This window comes from Callorhinus ursinus, unplaced genomic scaffold (genome assembly GCF_003265705.2).
Source record: "Callorhinus ursinus isolate GAN/ISIS: 27379988/994484 unplaced genomic scaffold, GSC_fseal_2.0 scaffold20, whole genome shotgun sequence".
Lineage (NCBI taxonomy): Eukaryota > Metazoa > Chordata > Mammalia > Carnivora > Otariidae > Callorhinus > Callorhinus ursinus.
In genome coordinates, this window is record NW_027397082.1 from 15,804,612 (window position 1) to 15,824,756 (window position 20,145).

The 20,145-nt window shown below is 48.2% G+C and overlaps 1 protein-coding gene across 2 annotated transcripts in view; it reads right to left on the reverse strand.

Annotated features, from left to right (window-relative positions):
* The window catches only part of SORCS3 (sortilin related VPS10 domain containing receptor 3), a 615,618-nt gene that overhangs the window by 322,021 nt on the left and 273,452 nt on the right, over positions 1-20,145 (reverse strand). For both annotated transcript variants that reach the window (XM_073904225.1, XM_025881120.2), the window contains exon 3: positions 16,197-16,296. In XM_073904225.1, the coding sequence (XP_073760326.1) occupies positions 16,197-16,296 (100 nt within the window). The remainder of the gene's footprint in view (positions 1-16,196; positions 16,297-20,145) is intronic.

Consider the following 20,145-nt stretch of genomic DNA (forward strand, 5'->3'; position numbering starts at 1 on the left):
TCAGCAAGCCTCTTTTGGTTGTGAGTCTTGGAATACTGAGGTAGAGATGAAATGAGTATGCTTACCCACACATCTTGAACAACTCTGGAATTTTTTTTTTTAATTCCTCTCACTCAAAACGCTCTGTGAAAACACACTTTAAAAACTCCTCATAGCACACATGTGCCCAGGTTGTGTGTTAAGCAGCACCCAAAAAATATATGAGATAGGGTTCCCACTCTCCGTCCAGGGACAAGACTTGAAAACTTACCCATCACCTTCGCAGTGGGTGATGAAGCGCTGATGTTAAGTTCCAGAAATTATTTCCATACCTGGCTTTCCATCAAGAATAACTAGGAGACTTTTTTTGTTTAATACACATCCCCAAAATTCCCCAGACCTATAGAATCAGAATCTCCAGGAGGAAGTGCGGTGGGTTTCAATATTTTCCAAGGTTCCTCAAGTTATATAATGCAGACCATCCACAGATCACCTACAGAGTTTCAAGAATGGGGGGCAAAACTTGTATGTGGGAAAAAAAGGAAGTGAGATATTGGCGTGTCAGGGAAAACCTCACAGAGGAAGGAAGGTACAAGCTGAACTTTTTAAGAGGAGTAAGATTTTGGTAGGTGGAGTAGACATGCATCACGGAGAGCCAGGACATAAAGATGGGAAGGATGGTGAGCAGGAAGGGTGCTAATGTCTATATGACATTATGATCCACGCCTCTCCTTCTCTTCTCCTAACAAATTCTGTTGCGATGCCTCCTGCGTGTGGGCATGTGCTTGGAGGCGGCCGGCCGCACGCTGGCTGCCCTGGTCTGCCCAGTCCTGGCGAGGGATGCGCTGCTGGGGGCTGGGAGGGTCTGGCAGCACATCCCTCATTCGGAAAATGTGCTGTCTCCTATTCTTCCTCTGGACATTTTCACATCTGGATGTGATTCTAGAACTGCAACCGTCTTCCCCCTGAGATGAGGAAAGCAGCCTGAGGACAAACACTCTAGATGGCAAAGCAGAAATAGTACAAGGAGCTGGCCCTTGATGATGTCACGGCACTGGTGCACTAAACGACCTGGAAAGTACCCTACCTTTAGATGTCATCACAGGAAGCAATAAATCCCCCACGCTTTTGCGGGGCAAGACGGGGCTTTCTGAGACTCCTGGAGCCCAAGCATCCTAACTAATACAGGCAGGTGTGATAATTTCCATTTTAGGGACAAGCACCTGAGGTCTGGAGCATTTAAAACTTGTCCGAGGTCACAGAACTGACACGGTGAGAGGGACCCAGCAGCGGTAAGGGAGAAGGAGGTGGGGAGGAAGCAGACCGCTACCACACTCATCCTCTCAAAAAGTGATAGAAATTTGCACTTATTGTCAGGCATCACCACTTTGATGTGGCCTCTCCTTACTCAGAAACTTTCAAGAGCTCCCTGGTGCCTATGGGAGAAAAGCTGTACAAAGGTGTGTTACAGCAAGTGCTGCTGAGCTTAACTGTCCACTCTTCTCTGGGGCCCAAGTAGCCGCCCTAAGACTCCAGGGGGAAACTTGGCATGCAGAAGTTCATAAGCAAGCATCTGTGAGACCAAAGAGAAGTGATTGTTATAGCTGCTCCAGAGAAGAGGGGGGACCGGGAGTACTCGAAACCATTTACACTTGGCTTAGGGTCCAGCTGAGGCAAGACCGCTCCTCCAGAGAGCCACGCCACACGGCCCATTAATGCTGAGGGAGTCTTCCAAAAAAATAACTTTTTCCAACCTTGCGTCTGCGAGGCTGGTCTGCTCTGAGCTAGCGAATGAGGATGCTCCGTGATTTGGGATCATGGTGGGGCAGCTGAGACCAGGATACCAGCAGTTTATGATTCTAAGCCAGCTTTGCAGGGCTAACCTGTGTGCAAGATGCTGTTCTGACATCAACCCACTCCTCTGCAAAGGTCCAGAGCAGAGTCGGGAAAGCTTCCATGCATATCTATGCTGTCACTGCCTCCCCGGGGATGATTGAAGATGGGAGGTTCGGGCCAAAGACCACTTTGGATAATTGCATCCTATCTCTCTGCTACTCTTCTTATGTGACTGTCCTTCTTGTCTGGCCCAGGCTGACTGCTTTAATCAGTCAAGTGCCTCCCCTGTTACCATCCCCCTGACAAGCGAAAGGTACCCTATAAAAATGGGCTGCCAATAACCTCACAGGTCCCTGTGGCCAAGCCCACCTTGTACTCCGTGGCCTGCCACATCTCCCCGCTGCTCTCAGCCCTTCTGCCTGGTCCTCCCATCTGGAGCCCTTTCCCTTTGGTCTTTAACAGACCTTCTCCAATTTCAACCTTTTCTCTCCCTGTCCAGTTGTGACTCAGATTCTTCTTTCATTTTGCTGCCTTTGGCTGCTCTAGGTCCACCTTAGCCTCGGGGGCCTTATCTATGACCACATGGCTCCCCGCTGGTCTGAAAGACTGACCTCGCCTCTTCTAATCCCGGTGCCCTGGAAACTCCAGGTTTATTGGACAAGGGCACAGAGCGTCTCAAAGCTCCTAGTTATCAGCGTCCTCCCTAACTACGTGTCTTTCCAGGTCTGCCTGCATGATGCAGTGTCTTTCTGTGGAACTTCACAGGAAGAACACTGGGCTTGAAGCCAGAAATCCGATTTCAAAAACCACAGTTCTGCCATTAAGTACCTGTATAACCTTGAATAAGTGGCTCCCCTAACTGAGACTTGGTTTCTTTAGCAGTTTAATGAGAGGCTTGAACAAGACAAACTTTGATTTACTGACCAGCTTCATCTCCAAACAGAGCACCCAAAGTCCGAGAGAGAGAGAGAGAGAGAGAGAGAGCGAGGCCAAGAGTGCCCAGCTAGGCTGAGGGCCCATTGATAAATGGGCAGACACAACATGAAACTATCCCATAGGAGCCAGTTGTCTTGAAATTAGGGCAGTGATAAGAGTAATAATAAGCAGTATTTACGAACTGGGGACCAGGGCTCAGTCACTGGCAAAGCAGTTGCAAACAGTTCTCATTTAATACTTCTATCAGCTCTGACCTGGGCACGAAAATCACCCTGGTTGCAACAACAAGGAAACAAAAGCTTGGAGTATTTAATAATGTGCACAAGCCACCAGCTGCTAAGAGGTAGAGTCAGGATCTGAACAAAATGGCTCCTTGCCCGAGTGGAAGGAGATCTTCAGGAACCCGGCCAGCCCCCGCCCTGTGGGGGCTTCCAAGTGGGAATGCCGGAGCTTGGTCCTGCTGCTTGCTCTTGTGAATTATTGAATGCTAAGGCACTTTCCACAGGCTATTTACTGCCCCCATCCACCCCAGCATATCATTTGTCTTATGTTTAAGAAAACTCAGCAACCCTACACTCCTCTGACTTCTCCCCTCAGCAGAGAACATTCTTTTAGAACCTCTTAGCATGGGACCATGGCATTGTTGAACTAGAAGGAAACACATCCCTCTGCATATCTACACTCCTTTGTAGATAGCAAAGAGAGGTTCTAGAAGGTCATGGTGCCCATCTGAGCCCAGAAAGGCCAATAAAACACTGTCTTAAGACCTTGTGTTTTAAAGTTGGACAAGGTGGGTTCAAAACCTGGCTTGACCACTGTCCATCTAGGAGAACTTAGTGTTTTTGCCTCAGTGCGCTCGCCCTCTCTCTCACTCTCTCTCTCTCCCCGTGCCCCCCCACTGCTTCTCTCTCCCTCTCCCTCTTGCTCACTCGTAAAACAGTCATTCTCACCCCCTCCCCATGCCCTTCTCCCAAAACAGAAAGAATAACTGTGTTACCTTATATATTTGTCTGTGTGAGAAAAATGTTCACGTAAAACCATTAGCATGGCACACGGTAAGTGCTCAATAAACGTCAGCATTTTTTGTCTTTCTAATGCCCAAGTCAGACCAACACCCTGTCCCTGACGTCGAGCAGCAGGCTAAGCATCCATGGGGTGTCCGCGGGCACCCAGCACTGCTGCCGTAACTGCAGTCTCTGAGGGGCTGACCACTGGCTCCTCTCCCAGCTCAGTCCCAAAGGAGTGTCCCACTTAAACACAATGCCTGCCACTGTGGGGCTCCAGGCCTGAAGTGCCCGCATGCTTCCTGGGCCTGGCGCCGCACAGCAAGGAGATCCGCAATCTTCAGGAAGGATCACCTTTACACAACCAACAGGAAGCAATGCAACCGGATGTGCGTCTGCATAGACGGCGGTGGTGTTTCGTGGGGGTACAACGCTGGGGGGGCTGTGTGGGGCTCTGGAGTCAGGCAGCCCTGGAGCCGAATCCCAGCTCCACCTGCCTAATGGGGCTTGGGTGATAAGGGGTGGAAACTTGCTTTGCACACACTACCCAGGGCTGGCAACCATCACTTTTAATTTAGACTTCATTAAGTGAGGTAGAAACAATCAGTACATCGGTGAGAAGACACGGCAGGCAGGTGGCCAGAGAGAGAAAAAGAGGAGGGATGCAGAGGGGGAAAATTTTTGTTTTAGAAGTTGGAAGGACCTTGCCTCATGCTAGCTGGAGGAAAACAGATGCCTTTTCACAGGATAGTGAAGTCAGCTAGATGGACACGGGGTCCTCGGGGAGTGAGAAGCATCATGGAGCAGGGGACAAAGCCAAAGAGGTTCATTTAACCGGAGGAAAGGAAGGCACACTGTTAAGCACCTGTGCACGGCATGCAGATGTTATTTAATCCTTAAAACTGAATAAAATAAAATTGGGAGCCCCGTTTACCAATGAGAAAATGAAGGTACAGAGAAGTGAAATGACATGTGCGAGGTCACCCAGCCAGTCAGGCTCAGGCTGTGCTGTGAAACTCCCCCTTCTGCAGTCACACTGCTTTGCTGGGCCCTAGGGAAGAGCAGGATTAGGTGGCAAGTTCCTAAACTGAACACATCTTCCTCTCTTTCGGGAAAGCAGGAGATACTCATGTGCATTTCTCGTAGCTGCTTCCCCTCTGGCTCATTTCTTTCCTCTATTTGGTCATCCTCAGACAGCCTGAGCCATATCTCAGAGTTAGACCCGTGCTGCGCAATGGCACGGCAGACTGTCTGCATCTTCCCCCTGCTCCCCGCTCCACACGGAGCTGCCAGCGCCAAGCGAGGCCTCCATTTGTCACTGAGGTCAGCAGCTCACTCTGCACTGCCCACTCAGACCCCCAGTGGGCAGGGACAGGGACTTCCTTGCTGCAGACCTGCCCCCGAGCCATTTGGCAGACCTGAGGATCCCAGGATGCTCGCCCCTCATCACCCGGACATGCTAACCAACCGAGTGTGCGCTGAGTACGGACGTCTGTCATTCTGACCTTGGGCCGGGAATGGGGGCCGGGCCGGGGGTGAGCCATGCATGCCAGTGGCAATCGCTCTGCTTGGTTGAGCTCACCAAGGAAGAAAAAAATCGAGTGATTTCTTTCACTGGTGGTGGTGGTAGTTGCTTTTGTTACAGATACCTCTACCTCAGGGGCAGCAAGATCCATTTGCTATATAACTGTGTGTCGGAACATTAGGAAGAACACATCACCCTGCACCCCAAGCTCTTTGTTAAAATTGCTCTTGCCTGTGATGCTCAGAAAATACACTCAGAGGTCTGGGGAGGGCAGGGCAAGGACGGAGAGCTGGTGTGCGATGCCTAACATGGGCACCTCACCCACCCATCAGCTCTAGCCAGCCCTCCGGTACACACACAGACAGCCCTCACCCTGTCGGCCCCTGCTCAAACGTCTGCTGGGGCTCCCCATGCCCCCGTCTTGAGTCCTACCTCCATCCCTGAGATTTTCGGGGGGCCTACAATATTTAATCCCACTCTGTCTCTCTCTGGACTTGCAACTGCTAAACCCGATATGTCTGTTAAAACCCCCACAGCCTGCCTCCCCTAATGGATTGTCCTTTTGCTCTCCCTTCCTTCTCCAAATTGCAAGCTTTCTTCCAAAGTCAGCCAGTTTTTGCCTCCTCTCTTCACTGGTTCTGATTATGCCACAGGATGATATCTTCCTCAAAGCTTGGTGCTTTATTAAGTCCTTCAGACCTGGGAAATAGGGTTATCTCCCGTTTTTTAACAGCCTTTCATATGTAAAATCCCCACCATCTCCACAGGTCATCCGGGCCTGGTGTGGAAGCCCTTTTCAGCCCATCATGTTGTTTTCTCATACCCAAGCTGACCCCTACATGCACCAGTTCAATGCCCTCTCCTTTGGGTTGCGTCCTTAGACTTTCCATTCCTATTGCTGGCTCTGCCTTCGCCTGTACCCTGCGTTAGGTGAGCACACTAGACCAAGTGACCCCTTGCAAGGAATCCCTCCTCAGAGGCTTCAGTGAGTAACTCTGGTGGTCAGCCAGGGTCCCTGGGATAAGCCAGGCAGCAAAACAGAACCATCATTTCCCATGACTACCCGGGAACACGGGCTTTCCTTTGATCCTTAGTTCATGCCAAACCAGAGTTTGCCCAGAAGAGGAAGAGGGTTTTATTTTTCTTATTTCTTAACTCTGAAGTTTCCTTAATGCTCTTTGTTGATACCTTCTGAACACACAGATGCACAAGTACACACACACACATAAAATGCAAATCCAATAAAAACCAAATTTTACAAAATAGGTTAGGCAAACACAAGCCGCTAAAAGGTACAGTTAAGTGCCTAATGTTTATTGTTCCTCTTAAACGCCTGAACAATCTTACCGCAAATCATATCTTTATTAAAAAAAATATGATATACTCAGTGCAAACCCCAAAGGGCACTTTGGAAAGAAGCCAGGCTATAGGTTTATATTCTTCCCATTTTCAAATAAAATGCAAAAGAAAAAACTAGTAATCATTTTAATGAGCCTTTAAATAAATTATTGGCTAGAGCACACTGCAATAATTTATATGGGGAACCACATACATATATTTGCTGAGAGGGACTTTGTGACTAAAGAGTGAATTTCCAAGAATTACTTTAGATTCTCTTTCCTTTAAGTGATTAGTCTGAGTTGAACCACACTTCACATCCACTCCATCCAGTCACACTTGCGAAGACAGGTGGACACCTGTAAACCAGGATCTGTCCCTTCATGCATCCACCCTCTTCTGATGTCTTAGTTCTCCTTTATTTGCATTCCTCAGCCCCCAACTGAGTTTGATGCTTTCATTCTCCAGGGGGCGGGGGGGGGGGGGTAGTTACTCTCTGGATCACTTTCTGGGTATATAAGAGGAAAAAGGTTTGGACAGGGAATCCATAAAGGAAGAAGGTTTGGTCCAAGATCTGTTCTTTTTCCTTTTTTCACTCCTTCCTTTCACACATTTTCCCATAAACACTGCTCTAGCCTCTTGGTAACTGTTAATTTATGAGGCAAGAAAAATGAGGTAGTTGTGAATTAACAAGAGTGGGGCCATTTCTCTCCAACAGCAGAATAATCCATCTCCCTCAGGCTGTCAGCAAGCTTGGTTTTAAGGGACAGGGAAGAAGACTACAGGGGGAGAAATGTGGCAGTGTGCTTCCTGGACAGGGCAGGACGTGGGGCCCTTGAAAACCCAGGGTTCTGGGGGCTGCAGCCTCTCCCCCAGGAAGCAGAGAAGCAGGCAGCCAAGCAGGGGAGGCCTGGCAGCCCCTACGGTCAGCAGGGCAGAGCCAAGGAACCGGTGCACACAGGGAGGCTGATTCCGGTCTGTGATCGTAATGCCCGCTCCATCTGAGCAGATACAATCCTCTCTTCCCTTTCTGTAGCTTATTTCCTCCAAGTCAATGTTATGTTTCTCATTTTATCCTCATTTTGCTCCCAACGGAGGGCATATGTAAATGATCTTTTATGCCCATTTTACAGATGGAATAACAGAGGCTTAGAGAATTTAAATGATTTTCCCAATCTCCACAGCTAAGAGAAAGGTCTAGACCAGAAACCCTAGTTCCTTCCCCAATATCTCTTCCCCAGGGGCACCAGCCCCTTGTTTCCTGGATAGCCATGTAGCCATGAGCACGGTACTCAACCATTCTGTCTTCCAACGTGCAAAAGGCAGTTTGGGTTCCAGGCCCTTAGTTTCTCAGGCAGGTTCATCTGAAATGGGATTCCAGCAGGAACTACCCTTTCGACTTTGAGACCAGAGAACTGAGAAGCTAAGGATGTTTGTATGGCCCTACAGCTACAACACACATTCAGTGAGACAGGTGGGGAGTACATGTTTCCATCTGTTCCCTACTTGCACCCACTCGCAGCCAGCGTTCGCTATCAGATCCACCAGATTAGGAGTCAGTAGGCCCAGCTGCAGTCCTGGTTCTGCTGCACTTGACTCCATGACCTGAGACAAGCCCCCAAGGGGCCTCTTCTGCTGAGAGCCTGCACAGACAGTCTTGGAGGGCCCTTTTCACTCTAACATGCAGTGAGTCTAAAATTAAATATGAGTAATAGCGAGTTGGGTGAGCACACTAGACCAAGTGACTATCAACAACCGAACCCGAGCAGGTCACGGACCTCTTTGCGCCAGACTTTCACCACTTGTAAATGGAAGAACGATAGGACCAATATCCCAGGGTTGCTGGCGAAGTATTAATGAGTCAATTCACGGAAAACATTTAGGGTAATTTGTAGGACATAGTTAATGCTCAAAAAAATGCTAGCTGCTCATCATTGTTATTGTGTTATCAACGCCACTGTCATTAATATCTCAGACACTTGTCACCGCTGGAAACAGAAATGAGTATCAGCCCAAGGAGGGACTTGTCTTACTTGCTCTTGGACACCGGGCTGATTATGCACATTGTGCGAAGGGAGAAAGCAGGGCCCACGGCGAGGAGATGCCCAGCGGGGGATGCAGCCGAGCTGGAGCACTGCCCGTGATCACGGTCGTGTCCTCACGAACCCGGGTTGCCTGCTGGAGCACATTCATGACAACAGCTCCTCTAGTTCCCTCTCCTGCAAGAGGAGGGCATGCATGCCTGGGACAAGGACAGGGACCCTCATGTGAAGCTATGCCACCTCATGCTGCTGGAAGCCAGCCCGCGGAAGTTAAACCGGCAGAGCCAGTGGGTTACAGGAAAGCAACCACCTTCTGACCAAGGAACTGTAACTTCAGAAAAGAAGCTTCTAGCCTGGATGGAAGAGCTCAGCTGGTCAACCTGTGTCCATAAAGCCAAGAGCTATGGGGATCACACCTTCCAAGGACTACCCAAATGGCCGTGCATGGAGCCCAAAGTCCACGCGTCGTCACCTAGTACGATGTAGTCCTCTGAGAGGCGCTGTCCAAATGGTGGCCATCCGGACAACCTCAGCTGGAAGGAACGTCCAAGAAGCCAAGCTTGCCATTATACAGACAGGGAAACGGAGGCTCTGAGTGGGCTCTGGCTTATTCGAGAACACACAGAACCAGGACCAGAAAGCAGAGATCTCGCTTCTATACCTATTCTAAAGGTCTTTCCCTTCAGTGACCCCAAAGGTCCCTTTGCATAGCAGGACCTACTACACGATTCCTTGGAGTCAAATGGGAAGTCTTTGTGAGCCACATTCCATTTAGTTGATAGCCCCCACAGGCCATGAAGGCATCACTGCGGGCCCCCAGGAGGAGCACCTACTGTTATCTTTATCATGTGGCCCCCAAAGGCCACATACAAATACCAACTTTTTGGCTGGAGAACGACTTGGTACTCAGAATATGGCACAGGAAGCCACGTGGATGCAAGGGAGCGAGATGAATTTGGGACAGCCTGCCAGGCCCCACACTCCAAATCCCACATCCCAGCCCATCTCACACATTTCAAAATACAAAAGTTTCATACGGAAATATGCAGAGCAAAGCAGGAACTGACGACGGTGATGTCACAGCTGCAACCAGGCCCTCATTCCCACAGGCCCACGGTCATCGGGAGCACATTAGTAGAAGCTCCTTTCCTGAATGGCCGCCGCAGTCCCCGCCTGGCCCACATCACTCGCTGGCAGTCCCCGCCCCAGCAGACCGCGCGTCTCTAAACGCAGGAAACTCCCCTCCAAAAGACTTTGCTCAGAGCTAGACACTTAACAGATTGCTTAACAGCCTGAAATTAGCTCTCCACATTCTCCTTCTTCTCGTGATTGTTACTGCTTTGCTTCAGTGTAAGAGATTTTACGATCTGTGGATTGAAAGTGGACTCTCCCTGATCCTCCAACAATCGCAGGAGACATGGTCAGGGAACACAGGAGGCCAGTAGTTTAAAATGCTGTGTTTTGTTTCGTTTCGGGGTGTTCCCGAGTGTCACGGAGCTCAGGGTTATGCTGCTGTCTTAAGAGAACGATATGCGAATAACCCACATCTGACCACATGCACAATGCCTCTTCAACAGCCTGACAGAGGTGGCTTGCGTGTCAGAGAAATCCGACTGGTGGTTCCCACTGTATTTCTGCAGGGGAGCCTGGAAGTCATTACCCTCCTCAATGGTAAATCAATTAGAAAGGGAAGATCTAACACTCCCCTCCTCTTCCAAGAAACGGTGAATTCTCTACCACTAATGGAGAGAAAACCCCAAGCAGCAGCAGATACTATTAGGGTGCTGACTGCACCCACCCGGTCTTTGTATCCGTGCAAGGCGGCCAGCCTAGGGATCAGAGCAGACAGCATGGCCTGTGTGGTCACACAAAGATGAATGGGGGATCCTGGGCTGCTTTTGCTAGCTACTTGACAAAAAGCAAGTGGCTCAGCTGTCTGAGCCTCAGTTTCCTCACCAGTCAGATGGGAATAAAAGTACCAGGCTCAGGGGATTAGGACTGAAATTTAGAATAGGGTATAGAAGTGAATTCAGCCCAGGACTTCGGACAGGTGAGGAGCTCCATAAGAAGTAATTACCCTATTCTGGTATCAGACTGTACAGCCTCCCCACACACCACACGCGCGCACGCGCGCGCGCGCACACACACACACACACACAGGCACACCCACCTCTACTCTGCAGTACTTTAGCCAACTCCCTGGCAGACCTTCCTATGCTCTCTGCCATTTCCAAAGCACTCTTTCCAAATCTGCAGGTGGCAGCCACTTTTGAGGCAGAGCAATTTGGGCATAGCATGCCTGCATTTCCCTATCCACCTAAAGAATTGTTCTCAAATAGGCACACGTAAGAGCCAAACCCCTCTCTTGCCGGGGCACAAAGCCTTCAGCATGTTTGTATTGTACAAAGCACAGATCTGCTAAATGCAAGATTGACCTTGGCGCAGGCCATTCTGCATGAACCAGAGAGGGCAAGCACTGGCTGACAGTAGCAAGTTCTAGGAACCCAGGGGCATTTGTCTCCTGCGAGCAGAAGAAGCTGTGAGAGGGAACTCAGAGCCCCCACCCCCAGCAGAGCTCCTCCTCAGGGACACAAACCTCAGACACACCTGCTTCTAGGAGGAACACACTGCTCTTCATGTGCAAATTGCCAGGCTCAGACATCACCTGGGTAATGAACTATTTGGCCAATGGCTGGAGAAAGGCAAACAGGGAGGGATGTAGAATTCACATCAAATACAGTCAGGGCAGGTCAAGGTCATTAAAATATTGCTGATGCCACCACAGCATAGGAGAGTCTAGAACAACTTCAACTGGAGTAGCTCCCAGCATTTCATATCAATACTCTCATTTAGGAAAGACCAGTAAATACAACTAGTGCAAATCTCAACTTCCTTTAGGGAGTCCAGCATCACTGGATGTATCCTGACAAATTTGTCATTCATTTCCCTCACCTACGACGGGAAAGTTGTTGCAGACTCACATTTACAAGTAATACAGCCTTGAGGTAATCAACATACAGCCATTTCCTTATCTCACCTGCTTCTAATGGCTGGGAGGTTTAGAGGTTAAAGCCTTCTAATGGCTGGGAGGTTTGGAGGTTAAATGGATTAAGCTCCTAAAAGGCAGCTTAGCATAGTAGGTGCTCAATTAATGGTAAGACTGTTACTGACAGAAGGATATACACATGTTAACCCTTATACTTTCAACCCAATGGCTTATTGGCTATCTGCATTTGGGAAGATTTTATGTTGTCAAAAAAGCATTAGAAAACCAACTACTGTGGACATTGCTGCTATAAACACTGGGGTGCACGTACCCCTTCGGATCCCTACATTTGTATCTTTGTGGTAAATACCCAGTAGTGCAATTGCTGGATCATATGGTAGCAATAGCCAAACTGTGGAAAGAGCCAAGATGTCCATCGACAGATGAATGGATAAAGAAGAGGTGGTATATATACACAATGGAATATTATGCAGCCATCAAAAGGCATGAGATCTTGCCATTTGCAACGACGTGGATGGAACTGGAGGGTGTTATGCTGAGTGAAATAAGTCAGTCAGAGAAAGACATGTATCATATGACCTCACTGATATGAGGAATTCTTAATCTCAGGAAACAAACTGAGTGTTGCTGGAGTGGTGGGGGGTGGGAGGGATTGGGTGGCTGGGTGATAGACATTGGGGAGGGTATGTGCTATGGTGAGCACTGTGGATTGTACAAGACTGATGAATCACGGATCTGTACTTCTGAAACAAATAATGCAATATATGTTAAGAAAAAAAAAAAGAAGAAGATAGCAGGAGGGGAAGAATGAAGGGGAGTAAGTCAGAGGGGGAGACGAACCATGAGAGACGATGGACTCTGAAAAACAAACTGAGGGTTCCAGAGGGGAGGGGGGTGGGGGGATGGGTTAGCCTGGTGATGGGTATTAAAGAGGGCACATCCTGCGTGGAGCACTGGGTGTTATGCACAAACAATGAATCATGGAACACTACATCAAAAACTAATGATGTAATGTATGGTGATTAACATAACAATAAAAAATTATTAAAAAAAACAACTACTATATAAATACAAGCACAATTTACTGTTTTGCCAGGGGCCACAGATCTCTGACGTTCTCACAGCCTACAAGGAAAGTAGTAGCCATTTGTTAAATAAATAACTCATTAAGTAAAAAGCAAGTGTTCCCACAAGATGAACTGAAAATCTGCTGGATTTTTCACTGGCTGTCAATGAACATGGGCAGCTACAGATAATTTGGGTGCTGTAGGATCAGAAGATCTTGCATAATGCAAGCGGAGATGAGAATCCAGAGACCACCGGTTTAAACTTTAAGACATAGATAAGAAGGAAACAAAAAAGTTGAATTACAAGGTCATTGTGATCCAGAGCACTAAGCAGTAAAGAAACAAACCAGAGTATTTTCATTTATCTCTAAATGTCATTTTGCCTATGGGGCTGGATAAGGGTAGTTCTAGTAAACTGAATATTCTGGTTAAAAGAAAAGTCACCATGTAGAGTATTTGTGAATTGTCAGCATCCAGAGGCTCAGAAGACAATCAAAAACATTTATCATAAAATGAAACAATCTAATTTCATTTTTCCTTGGATGATTCAGAAAGCACTTCAGGATCACACAGTCTCCTTATGAATTTCTACTGCTATTAGAAAAAATAAATACAACCATGGCAATACCTGTCATTTGTCTTTCCCCAATCTGAGTAAGGAAAAAAAACTGTCTATGCTTTTAACTTTCTGGGAAGCAGTGACTCTTAAGTGGGAGTTAACTTGCTTTGATGGTGTTTCTCAGAGAAGACAGACAAAATAGGCTCAACTTTTGTTAAGTGGGGATTAATTCCCATGAGGAACTGCTCCAGAGAGCCCATGGGGTGGATATCACTTGTAGGAAGGAGAAATGGAGACAGAATTTCTGTACCAGTGGTCTCTAAATCCCAGCTTTCTGTTCTTTCTGACCCTCAGCATCTGCGTTAACCAACCCTTTGTTTCTGCACTTTTTGTTTAAGACTTCATTTATTTATTTTAGAAAGAGATAGAAAGTGGGGGGGTGGGTGCAGAGAGAGAGAGACAAGCAGACTCTGTACTGAGTGTGGAACCTGATGTCAGGCTCAATCTCATGACCCCTGAGCTCAGGATCTGAAACCAAGAGTCAGACGCTTAACGGACTGAGCCACCTGAACAATCCTCCCGCATTTCTAATCACCTCTAGGTTATACCAAGGAGAGATAGAGAAGTCAGGGGTAGAGAAAAAGAGCAAAAGACCAAAGGAGACATCATTATTTTTTTAAAAAGGAGAATCATTATGAGTAGAAGCCCAACAGGAAACAGACATGACAGATGACCACCAAAATGGATGCCAACCAGTGTGTCCCTTTACATCCCACTTGGAAGAAAGACAGCTGACCTATCATCTACAAGAAAATACGATTAACTTTGTTGTGGTCAAAGGTCAAAGATCAGCACTGAAGGGTGTCTGCCACATGTCAAAAACCTGCTTCTCCCACAGTGCATACACCCCAAGACATGATTCCATCCGACCCCAAGTCACTTGCATAGGATGGAAAAAGCTTTATACTGAGAGTCATGAGACCAACTGGCAATGCTGCCACCAACCAGCTCAGCGACATGGGTGGACCCATCTGTCCTCTGTAGACCTCAGCTTCCTTCTTAATGAAGGGGGCAGGGCAGAGGAAAGATTGTGACAGACCATTGCTGATTGCATTCAGTCCAGGTTTATCATGGGTCCATCATGGACGTGGCACCTAAGCTTTCCTCTGGGTCAAGAAGCAAATGCCTCAAGCTTCCAAGACAGGACTAGACTGTACATTGTAAACTACTAGGCTGTGACTGTATAGGAGGAAAAGATGCAAAGCGTGGTCTGGAGCCAAGAAATCTGGACTGAGAACAAAGAGTTCTGACCTCTCACCTCCCTGGCTCTGTGGGCTTTTTTTGGCTTCTGTTTTCTCCTCTGTAAAATGAGGTTATTGGTACAGATAAAGGATTCTTAACTGAGACTCCATGGACATCCTGGGTCTGTGGGTGGGATTCCAGCTGTTGACAAGCTGCTAAAAACTGTCTTCCAGTTCTGTGGGCAGGGGCATGTTTCCTGGGAAGAGATCTAGAGCTTTACTCACTTCTGCAAAAGCACTAAAGTTCAAGAACTAATAATAACTGCTATTATAGATAAAATCTGTGATCCCTTCCAGCTCTGATGTTCAGCAAGTCACATGACAATACTGAAAACTATGGAGATGACAGCACTTTGGGACAAAGCAAAGAGAAACTATTCCATCTGAGTAACAGGTATCCAAACAGCCATCCTGATGATCATCCGGGTTTTGGCACTTGACTGGTGGGTATAGTCTCAGGTCTGGAGCCTCCTAGCTAGATCACTGGGCATCCATCACCAATACTAAACCAGGAGTCACCCATTCTGCTTCCTCCCTTTGCTGGGGATCAGGGGCAGCAGAGGTGGGAGTGAGAAGACAGGGGGATGTGAGCGCTCCCGCTAGGGGTCTGAGTCAAAGCTGTTCTGCTTTGAGCGGCATAAATAATCATCATCCCAGCTCGGACTCCACCAGACTGGACTCAGAGGTCAGGGACATCTGCACAGTGGGTTGAAGCTCATTCCTGCACTTATTCTCACAAAAGAAGCGGCTAGAAACCTATGGGGGAATGCAAATCAGATCACAAGAGGAAAGCTAGGGAGTGCCGTTGTCAAGACTCCGAGAAACACGAACATGGCCTTTTAGATTCCTGCTGTGTTTCTAGGGGCTAGGCTGCCTAAGTTTCTAAACAGCAACGCCTTCCTGGCTGCAGACAGATCACCCCACCCCAGAGCTCACATATTATACAGTATTTATTTTCTAAAATGGTCCATCGTTCCGTGGACTCCCAGGCCCCTCCTCCCAGCAGGCCTCCATGACCACAGTCTGGCCTTCTATGCTTTCCTCTATATCCTGGCTGTTAAGTCAGTTAGAAAGTCAGAGAGCAGAGGGGCCAGAAGCTTCCTTCCCTTGGCAGAAACAGACTCCCTGTTTACAAAGAGCTCTCTGAAAACAGACCAGCAAGAAGAGCGAGGCTGTGGAAGAACTCAACTCCAGAGACAAGCAGAGCTACTCTCCAATCACAGAACTGTTACTTACCACTGTCTGCCTTCGGGATAGAAACCTACTCTCTCTCTGACCTTGAGTTTCTTCACCTGTAAAATGGGGACAGCAGTAACTTCTAGCCCACAGATTCCCCGTGAAGATAAATGAGATAAGTCATCCCTAGCACAGAGGAACACCTTACTAGGTACATCATTTTACTGTTGTCGTCAAAATTATCATTATTATTGCTACTACTAGTGTCCAGGCAGTTACAGTGACAAACAGTGTCTGTGATGTTCCTGACCTAGAAAGAAGGCCTCTCACTGACTCCATGCCTATTGGTTTTCTTCTTCTCGCCTGGCCCCTGGCAGCCCTGCTACCCCACAGGGAGTGCTCAGGACCCCTGACCCTTAGTCTTACCTTCCTTTTGTTGGTGGGATTGACGTAGAGGTAACTGAGGACAGTCTTCAAACCTACTTTGTCATTCAGCTTCTCGTAGGTGGTGCCATAATCCGTTGATCTGCAGGTAAGAGAGAAAGGGAGGGATTGTTTTACCAAATGGGGGACTGTGTTCAGAGGGGAGCCAAGTTCTCCTTCAACATGCACCTTTGTTCCCAAATCACAGGAGTGATTCAGAGATAAAAGGCCCCACTAATTTCGGAAGAGCAATTAGACTAGCACACCTGCTTACTACCTAAGCTCACTCCCCTTTGCTCCCGGCCTTTCCCGGAGCCCTGACTTTTCGCCCTCTGGGAGGCTGTCTGTCTGTGAAGCTGTTGCTGGGGACTGCCTGCCTGAGGTTCAGCCAGGGGCCTCGGCGTGCTGCTGCGGAGGGAGGGACGCGAGTTCCAGCTGGGGGCTGTGCGAGAGGCCAGACTGTCTCCTGAGGTCACCGGAGTCCAGCCAACCTCACGCCACCTCCACTGGGCCCGAGGCTGGGGACCCCTGGGGTGGAAGGAAGCCCCATAGGCAGGAGCTTGGAGGGTCCAGCGGCCGTGTTGGGCCACAGCGGGGAGAGGGTGGGATGCTTTACAGAGGAACCATGGTGTGTCAGGGCCAAAAGCTGGTGCTAGGGGGTGCCGCTAACAGTTCATCATCCCAGTTATCCGGCTGGCTACCTGCTTGTCCTCTGGGCCTAATTTCCAGGGTTCTGACCTTATACCAAAACCACAGGTCAGGACTCAGAGAGCAAAGTCAGGCGAAGCCATAGGCCCCTTCTTCTCCATTCCGCCTTTCCACGGTGCAGGAGGGAGCGCGGTGGCTCTCAGGTAGACCCCAGCCTCGATGCCGCGCTGCGTGCCTCACTCCCCGACCCCACTCCACACCCATCCCCCTCCCTTTTCAAACCAAGAGTATCATCCACTCCACACCCCATCTTTCCCCCCATTGCCTTCTTTGGCTAGATCATGAAACTTCTCCCACCCAGGCTTTAGAAAGTCCAAGGTCAGCTTAGTTTCTCTGTGGTCACCCGACCTCATGGGTGTCTGCATTCTGCCTCAGACCCCAGTGTCCGGCTCTGGCTGCGTGCTCCCCTGGTAACTAAATGCCTGCCTATTCCTACCTTTTCCCAGATTCTTCACCCACCTCCTGCCCAGAATCTGCTCCTGCCCTGGCCCACAGTTTAGTTTTACAAGCCTAGTCGCCAAAGCTTGTAGTGTGTGATGACCTTTAAGAGTTATCCCCCCTCATCTGATCGAGCAAATTCCATGTCCCCGTGCCAGCTGAGCTGCCCACCCTCACCTCTGTGAAGGCTCCACTAGCCCTCTTCCCAGTCACCCTCACCCCTTCTCTTCCCTGAAACAAGCTTCCCCAGCCCACAGTGCACCCAAAGCACACTGCACGTGCCTCCTTTTGGCCCTGTGATATCATCGTGATGAGTTTCTTTAAGTTCTGGTCCCCCTAGCACAACATCAGCTCCCGAAGGACAAGGGAGCTCAGACAACACTACAGTGAGACCAAAGAACATGAACTTTGGGATGTAGCAAAATCTCTATTTCTTTTTTTTTAAGATTTTATTTATTTATTTAACAGAGAGAGAGAGAGAGAGAGAGTGAAAAAGCACAAGCAGGGGGAGGGGCAGAGGGACAGGGAGAAGCAGACTCCCCGCTGAGCAGGGAGCCCGATGAGGGACTCGAGCCCAGAGCTCTGGGATCATGACCTGAGCCGCAGGCAGACACTTACCAACTGTGCCACCCAGGCACCCCACAAAATCTCTATTTCATTGCTAGATCCACAGCTCTCTGGTTGCATGACCACGTGCAAGTTATTTAACCTGCTAGAGCCTCAGGTTTCTTGACTGAAAAAATCAGGGAAATTTAATCTCACAAGGTATTTATTTGTAAGGATGCAAAAATATGACACATGACAAACCTCCTGGCAGGATGTAGGTATAATGAAATGTTAAAAAATATATATACATAAAAATAAAAAGGACATTCGCTTCTCCTTTCCCCAAAATGTGCAAAACCAGTCTGTACACATCGTACACAATCGGCATGTTTACTGAATAAATAAACATCGGTATTTCAAATCTCTCCCTAGGCTACTGGCTCCACATGGTCAGTGTCTATGGTAACTTTTATAACCAGCCCCCCAAAATTGACTTCTTATCTTCAGTCTCCTGTCTACCTTTCAGCACAGGGAATCACTCTCAATCTTGTTTGTTGCCTTTATCTCTGCAACCCAGCTCAGTCTCCCAAGTCTTAATGATTCTATCTCCTAAATAACTTGGACCCCTGGTCTTTCCATCTTCACGCCAATGCTGTGGCTCATGCATCCTTATTTTTTGCAAGAGTCCCCCAACTGGATGCTCTTCTTCCAGTCTTCTCCCCCTCCCGCCATCCTCCATGCTGTCATCAGGCCATATTTCAACCTCTGGGTCTCTCTACCTCATCCCTCGTAGTAATTACCCACTGCCTACACACGATGAGGTTGTAGCTTCCAAGCTTTAGTCTTGTCAAATATGGCTTCAGTCTTCCCCACTAGACTCATTTCCAGCCACCTGTTCACTGCCCCTTTCTCTCCAGCCTCACCGAACTTTCCTGAATGTCCTGTGTTTTCACTGCCCTCCATTTCTACAAGTATCATTCCCTTTGTCTGAACTATCCCTGTGCTATTTCCTCTGCTTGGGAGGAAATTTCTCTCCAACCTTGACACCACCAATATCACCCTCCTGCCAGCTTCCCCACTGGGAAATTAATCATGATTTCCTTTGCATTCCCATATCACCTTGTATAGATTTCTATGTTAGCATTTATCCTATTGTTTCTCATACTATTTTTATTCTGGGATCTCCTCTTTGACTATAGTTCCCTAAGGGCAAGAGCCATTTCTTCTAACAGTCCCAATGCCTTGCACTATGTCTGATGCAAAGCAAGTGCTGAATGTACTGGTTTGTGTATTATTCCACTTTGCTTTGTCTTCATTTGTAAGAATGAACGAATGGTCATTCATGTTCTTGGCTGGTCAACTTCTTGACCAGCTGCTAATGTCTAGTGGCCATTCAACACATAGTCACACCTAGGAAACACACCTCATCTAGTTGGATGCTGGCACACGTGGAAAGGTCTAGCAGCATTTGGTGCCAGGGAAGGATCTGCGGTTCACTCACACTAGCATCAGGGTTAAGTGACCAATCACCCCAAGCTCCTATCCTCTCCAGGGCAGGGAAGGAGAAAGCCTAATCTCTAGAGGCAGTTGCATACTTTTATTAGTCCAAATAAGATGTTTTATAGGATGAATCACTTCTTGGTTCTGCACTGTTGAAGACATAAAGATAGCATGGTGTGGAGAAAGAACATTGAACCTGGAGTCTAGAAATCCAGACTCTGAAACATACACAAAGTGCTACCCTGGACAAGCCAATTCCTTACACCTGTTAAAGAAAAAAAATTATCCTGACATTGTTAAAATGATAAGGCAGACTTCATTCAGGACAAAGGCAATACATATAGAAACCACTGCAATGGGGTTTTCCAATGAGAGAGACTGGGTTCAACTCTGAATACAATGAAAAGCAAGGAATTTCTAGCCAAAGAGAAGGGTGGGGGTGAGCAGATGGAACATTACTAGAGGGTAGAGTAATTCCTTTATAAACTGACCTAACGGGATTCTTACTGAAGGCAGGCCAGGGTGATGAGACATCACCTAGGGGCATGGTAGGGGATGCGGAGATCAGTCAGATATTGAGGGCAGGGGATTCTGGCTAAACTGACTTAGCAGGATTCTTGGTAAAACTGGGCTTTTGAGGACATACCCAAGGGCAGAGCCTACTGGACAAAGAGCTTAGAGGGTCCTGACTAGAGTTCGGCCAAGAAGAGAGTCTGTTAAGCCCTATTCTATCATCAACACAAGAGGCTTGCCTCCCAAA